Below are 6,672 nucleotides of genomic sequence, written 5' to 3'. Positions count from 1 at the left end.
GACTCGGTGTGGTACAACAAGCTCATAACCCTCATATGAAGTGATTTCAGTGTAACGCCCAGCGGGAGCACGAGGGGTCCTACCTGAGAACACTTGCGCAGGTAGTCGAGAGCCGGCAGGCAGAGGTCGGTGGAGCTGTGACCCGACACGTGGACACAGTCTCCGATCTCCTTATAGTCCACTTCTCCTGCACACAGACAATCACACACATGCCAGGTGGAGCAGAAAGTCTGTGACGTTTGAACATGAAGGAAAATGTTCCCCAACGTTTCACCGCTGATCTATGAAAGGTTAAAGACGAACCCAAGCCTTTGACGAACTTCATGAGGCACATGATGTAGTCTGTGGCAGCATTGGCAAAAACCTGGATGTTGTCAGTGTTGATGAAAGCCTCGAAGACATCGAACACCGGAGCCTGGGACTTCCCTGGAGGAGAGGATGTGAGGGATGGACAGAAGGGACGGGGGAAGGAGGTGAGGGAGGACAGACAGGAGCATGGAGAGTTGAAAGCTGAGAGAGAAAACAGACATAAACCTGGCAGACGTACCCATGGAGTACTCCCCCAGCAGGTAGTCCTTAGTGTCGGTCTTGCTGCTGTGGACGGTCCTCAGAGCGCTGAACAGAGGCCTCCACCCTGACAGGATCTGAGGAGAACACATCTCCACCAGCTCGCCTATTGACGTTATCACCTGCAGGGAGGCAAACAGGAAGCATCACTACACCGTGCGGCGCTTTCATGAAGAGCCAATCGGTGATTTATCGACTGCTGCATGTAAAATGTGGAACTGGACTTCACCTGGTCCTGGACGTCCTCGTCACAGAGCTCCAGCTGCATGATGTGCTCAAAGGGCCTGAACAGCGCCTCGTTAAAGTGGAAGTGCGGGAGCTCCGCCCAGCTCGTCAGCACCTCCGTCAGGACATCGTGGATGAAGGAAACGGCCTTCTGGGATACGTGGCGCTCTTTGTGACAAGCGGCCTGAAAGAAGGAGAAACTTTGACTCGTAATGTTCATTCCTCCTGACATTACACCAGCATGACAGTCTGCTGCTGCTGCTGCTGCTCGAGTGAAACACTGCTGACAGTGTGAGACCGTAGTGAGGGTCAGGGTCCGTACCTCCACCAGGTGAGGGGCCACCACGCTCCAGGCCCTCATCATGTGCAGCAGAGGTCGGTTCCTGTTCCTGACGATCCGCAGCATGGCCTCGCCCAGACGGAAGAGGTGGAGCGCGCTGCGGCGGTCCAGCGTCGACTTGGCCTCGCCTAAAGGGGGCGCAAAAGGCTCGATCAGACTCTTCTTCATTTCATCTCATTAAAGATTCTGTGTTTCAGAATCCGTCATCAGTGGCTTCAAAAGGACAGAAACGGCTTAAGGAAGCATCAACCATGGTTTAATGAGCTTTAATCTTATAATTACAGTCCCTTTAGCTGAAAGTGTGAGTCGAGACGAACTCATCACATTTATTACCTTTATCCTAATGTCACCTGTCATTAGCTCGTTAGCTCATTAGCTCGTCATGGTGTGAGCTCCACAGTCACCTTAAACTGATTATTCTAACATGGAAGATTTTTAACCACTGCATGTGCATGTCCTGGTGCTGAACGCTGTTTTCTCATTGTCTGAGGTCACTTGTGGGTGTGTGTGTGTGTGTGTGTGTGTGTGTGTGTGTGTGTGTGTGTGTGTGTGTGTACCCGGCATCGCCAGCGAATAGTCTCCCGTCTCAGTAACAGAGTCAAACAGCTGAGACTGAGACGCCTTCCTGAGCTGCTGCAGGAAGCCGACCAGACCGACCAGGTTCAGTTTGGTAGCCGCCTCTTCAAACAACCTGGAACACACACACACACACACACACACACACACACACACACACACACACACACACACACACACACACACACACACACACATCATGTGACCATCTACCGCATAGATGTTTACATAAAAAGACCCCAAATCTTCAGACGATCGCAGACTGTAAACGGCTGCTGACGTTAACAGGAAAGGCTGAAAACACCATGGACACAGTGAAGGTAGCAGAGCTTCTTTGTGGGGGGGCGAGGAGTGTTTACTATGTTTTGGCACCACTTTCTGTGTTCAGTCCATCTGTTCCAAAAGATCAGAGCCAATGTCTTTTTATTCCTCCTAAAAGCAGCCTAGATAACTGGTTATATAAGAGATGATCCTTGGAATGAACACACACTTTGTGTTTACTGCAGCAGTGTGTGTGTGTGTGTGTGTGTGTGTGTGTGTGTGTGTGCTCGCACCAGGGAATAAACTTTAATATATGCAGAACTGTTGGCATACACACATTTCTATTTCCATACTTGTGAGCACGCTGAGCTGAGCCTAAACCTGAATCCAGCCTGACCCCTGAAACATGATGATCACTCAAACACTCCTTCACCTCCAAAAGACGAAGAGCTCTTACTTTCAGCCTCTGAAAACCAAATTAGTCTTTGGAACAATAAAACAAAAGCACACACACACACACACACACACACACACTCAGGCAGCGCTGTGCTGCTGCTGCCACCTTGTGGTCACTTTAGGTCACGGCAGCTCCTGCCAGGCGCCACATGTCAGTGAAAAGGGGTTTTGGCAGATAAATTCATGAAGAGCCGCCGTCATGCTGGCTGCTAATTTAACGAGGAGATAACGAAGAGCTTCGCTGGGCTGAACGGAGGGAGCAGCTGTCGTTTGTCACAGTCGACACGCGATGACCCTGTTTTTTAAAGGACTCTGACCACCAACTTTGACCTTCGTCTAAGTTGTATTACAATTATAATCAATCAGTTCGGCAGACGCTTTCATCCAAAGCGACGTACATGTGGAGTCACACACCGATGACACAGCATCGGGGCAGTTTTTAGGGTTCAGTGTCTTTGGCATGTGGACTGCCGAAATAAAAATAAATGATGAATCATGTCTGATTATAGAGATTAACCTTTAATATTACTGTGGTTCATTCAGTGATACCTGTCGGCCTGTGTCGACAGCGTGCACACGGCCTTGGCGGCGCTGGTCCCCGTCATCAGGCTGCCGCTCTTCAGGTCCAGACCTCGGCCCCCCCTGGCGCTCTCCCTCAGCAGCTCCTGGATGGACAGAGGCTGGATGACCGGCTGGCTCAGGCCCAGCTCAGAGGCCTCCGGGCTGGGCTCACAGCTCAGCTCCAGGCCCAGGTCCACGGCCGCCGCCTGCTGGTTCTGCTGGGTGATGGTGGTCAGAGAGGCCGGCTGCGAGGAGCCGTCGCTGAAGTGTGTGTGCTCCAGAGAGCTGATGTACTCAGTCACCCTGAGAGAGGGAGGAAGACCAGGAGAGGAGAGGAAAGAAGGAGACGAAGGAGGTGAAACACAAGAGAGGAACACAAGAAAGAACACAAGAAACGCTCCTCCAAGTCTGAAGAAGAAGAAGACCCAACAACAGGAGGACTAACCCTCCTCTGTGTGTGTGTGTGTGTGTGTGTGTACCTGAAGACGTGCGGCCAGCAGTCGTGGTTGTGGCTTCCCATCTCCAGTCCCACGTTCAGGATGGCGTCCATGCACAACACATGAGCCGTGTGGAGACGGACTCCCTGAGGACGGCCGATCTGCTCGAGACGCAGCTCGACACGCTGCTTCACTGGACACACGCACGCACGCACGCACGCACGCACGCACGCACGCACGCACGCACGCATGCACGCACGCACGCACACACACAGTCAGAGGAAAACAGATGTTTAAAGGTCACACAAACATTTATACACATCAGCATTAATTACATTGAACAAACTGACTGTGTCATCTTTAAAAACTCCTGAGCTTCAAATCTGAGTAAAATCTCAACATTGAACTTGAAGACATGGAGGATGTGGAAGAGAATGAGTTCCCTGATGTGGTTGTAGTTCCCAACGCTGTCACTAGATGTCACTACAGGCTCATTTCTTACTCACAGCAGCTTCAGCATCCTGTCACAGACTCAGGTTCAGAGTGTTTATGGTAAATGAAAGCTGCCTGTAAATGTAGAAAAACTCTCATTTTGTTTGAGCCTTCAGCTGCTGATCGTCTGTGCAACGCCAACGCTGCAACTCAAACTGTGCTTTTGTGTGTACGCGTGTGTGTTCATGCGTATGCATTCATGCGTGACTCCTGTAGCTGCTCCTCTAACATGTCTCCATCTTTATGGCTCTGGTTTAATTTGCATGGCCGCGACTCAAAAGCAGCGTGTGCTCTCAGTACCTTGTGTGATGGCGTCTCCCACCTCCCCCACCTCCTTCTCCTCCTTCTCCTCCTGCACGCAGGAGGCCGCAGCCATCTGTGCTAAAGCCGAGGCGCAGTTGGCAGCCACACCTGATGGACACACACACACACACACACACACACACACACACACACACACACACACACACACACACACACACAGTGTAAAGACGAGGGACTGAGCTTCAGAAACATAACGACTCTGCTGATAAGACACTTCACGGACTCTGGCTGCACGTCTGGCTGCTGTCCTTCGCTCCTTCGGTGTGTTCAGCTGTAAACTGGCAGTGAGATCTGTCCTCTCTGTTGTCGCCATGTGTTCATTCATATTCATGAATTCACATTTCTAAAAGGAGCTGGTGATAAAAAGGGATTTCCCCTGACGTCCCCTCTAATGAAGACAGCGTTCACCTCTCTGCTGACCTCCAGAGGAGCTGCTGAGCGTTCAGGTCGTTACTGCACCGCGGTCACTTGTCAGAGCGTTAAGTGTGTGAAGCCACAGAAACAGATTTTCACTACGTTTCATTTTACATCAGTGATGTTGGACGACCCTGATTCTGTGTCCCCAAGTCCAGGAAGTGACACGTGTCATCCAGTCCTGTGTTCACAAAGTGTAACCCTCGCTCCATCCCCGCTCTTGAACGCCTGTTTCATGCCCAATCATGACCCTCTCACCTGTTACCAGTGAGCCTGAAGGTGTTTTTGGAGCATCCGACAACCTGCCCAGTCTTTTGTCGGCTTCATATTTTTCTAAACTGTAATAACAGTATGTATTTCTGCCATGACTGAAGTATTAAATCGAGCGATTATTGTACTTTTTGATTTGTGTTTACATTTGTACTTCAGCAACAAGTATTTAATGTACAGAGCAGAATATTATTTATTTACAGTTATTCAGGCTCATTTATATTAGTGTAATCAATAACGATTGATGCTCTGCACAGCTGCAGCTCATTATTTCATGGATCTTCTGCAGCTACAGGACGGCAGCATCACCATCATCATCACTGCGTCCCTCGGTCGCTCCTGACAGGCTGATTCCTGCTGGAAGCTCAAAATAAGTTTAGGCTTGAATCTGCTCCAGCTCCAGAGCTGCTGCTGAGCATCTAATCCTGACCTTTGACCTCTTGTTGTTGCAGGGAGGAAGAACAGAGGATTCCCTGCAGGAGTGACTCATGTATCTCATTTTTCTTAATAGTACAGACACCTGCGGAGGGGGTCTCACCCACCCAGGGCGCAGCTGAGCGCAGCAGCTTTGCGTAGGCCGTCTAAGCTCAGACAGATGGTGTCTCTCTCCCTCTGGCTCTGCTCTTTGACCCCCTCTGCTCCCAGGATGAAGGCCAGGCCCTTGGAGCTGCCCGCCATGCGGCCCGTCAGCGGCGTGGACAGCACGTCGATCAGGTTCTTCCACACGCCGGTGAGGATGAAGCGTGAGAACACGGCCCCTGAAAAACACACAGGAGGAACCGAGGAGCGTGAAGAGGAGAAGAGACGAGCGAACGCTGCAGTGACGGACGGCAGAAACCAGCAGGACGCCGTAAAAACACGACGGAGCGGGTCAGACCCTCCTCTTCCACTCTGACATTCACTAAGATCAGATCAGCAAAGAGAACAGTTTCAGGCTGAGTGTACACACACGCACGCACGCACGCACGCACGCACGCACGCACGCACGCACGCACGCACACACACACACACAGTGTAACTGCCATCGGGGTTGACTCAGCAGGCGTTACCACGGCTGCAGAGGAGCTCAGGTGGTCTCTCTCTCATCTGGTCTCTCCTGCTCCTCCTCTCTTCTTCCTCTGTCATCAGTGAGCTCACACGTGTTAGTTTGTATTTTTCAACGCTTCAAAGCTTTGAAACATGTCATCACATCCACTAATCGACCTTTGACTTATTCATTCTGTCAAACAGGCTTCGAGTCAACTTTGAATAAACTCCATCAGAGGTCTGAGGTGGACGCTGGGAGCTCTTTGTGATCATGATGAATGGATTTGGGTGGAGATTTTAGGTGGAGCTCCATGATGCAGAGAGCAGCGGCACCGCGTCAGACCTACGGTGCAGTAGGTTATAAAAATGTATCTTTTCATCGGTTATGGTTGATCTGTGTCCTCTAATGTTCAAGGCGCTGCTTCAAAGGTCGGTGCTGCTTCACCTGTCAGCCCACGGCCAGCGGAGCGTTTTCAGCTGCGCTTTCAGAGTGAGCGAGCGAGTCGAGGACGAGACCCCTCCTCAGATGATTACTCCAGAAATACATCCATCAACAACCCCTACTGACTGCTGACGGAGGAGAATTAAACATCTTTGGAAGAAAAAATTTCAAGTCACGCCACTAAAAAAAGAAATCACTCATTCAACTGTCGAGGTAATAAATAATTCACTGAATAAACGAGTGAACCAATCCATCAGTTCATCCATCCATCACACTTCTGA

At 50.7% G+C, this 6,672-nt stretch overlaps 1 protein-coding gene across 1 annotated transcript in view; it reads right to left on the bottom strand.

The window, feature by feature from the left end:
- The window catches only part of arfgef3 (ARFGEF family member 3), a 40,054-nt gene that overhangs the window by 14,715 nt on the left and 18,667 nt on the right, over positions 1 to 6,672 (bottom strand). The window contains exons 19-28 of the mRNA XM_070977198.1: positions 5,466 to 5,681; positions 4,216 to 4,326; positions 3,466 to 3,616; positions 2,975 to 3,289; positions 1,690 to 1,823; positions 1,115 to 1,260; positions 797 to 976; positions 548 to 689; positions 304 to 426; positions 84 to 187 (exon numbers count right to left, since the gene is read on the bottom strand). Of these exons, the coding sequence (XP_070833299.1) occupies positions 84 to 187; positions 304 to 426; positions 548 to 689; positions 797 to 976; positions 1,115 to 1,260; positions 1,690 to 1,823; positions 2,975 to 3,289; positions 3,466 to 3,616; positions 4,216 to 4,326; positions 5,466 to 5,681 (1,622 nt within the window). The remainder of the gene's footprint in view (positions 1 to 83; positions 188 to 303; positions 427 to 547; positions 690 to 796; positions 977 to 1,114; positions 1,261 to 1,689; positions 1,824 to 2,974; positions 3,290 to 3,465; positions 3,617 to 4,215; positions 4,327 to 5,465; positions 5,682 to 6,672) is intronic.

This window comes from Chaetodon trifascialis, chromosome 13 (assembly GCF_039877785.1).
Source record: "Chaetodon trifascialis isolate fChaTrf1 chromosome 13, fChaTrf1.hap1, whole genome shotgun sequence".
Classification (NCBI taxonomy): Eukaryota; Metazoa; Chordata; class Actinopteri; order Chaetodontiformes; family Chaetodontidae; genus Chaetodon; species Chaetodon trifascialis.
Note: the sequence above shows the minus strand (reverse complement) of the source record. Positions and strands in the feature narration are given on the sequence as shown.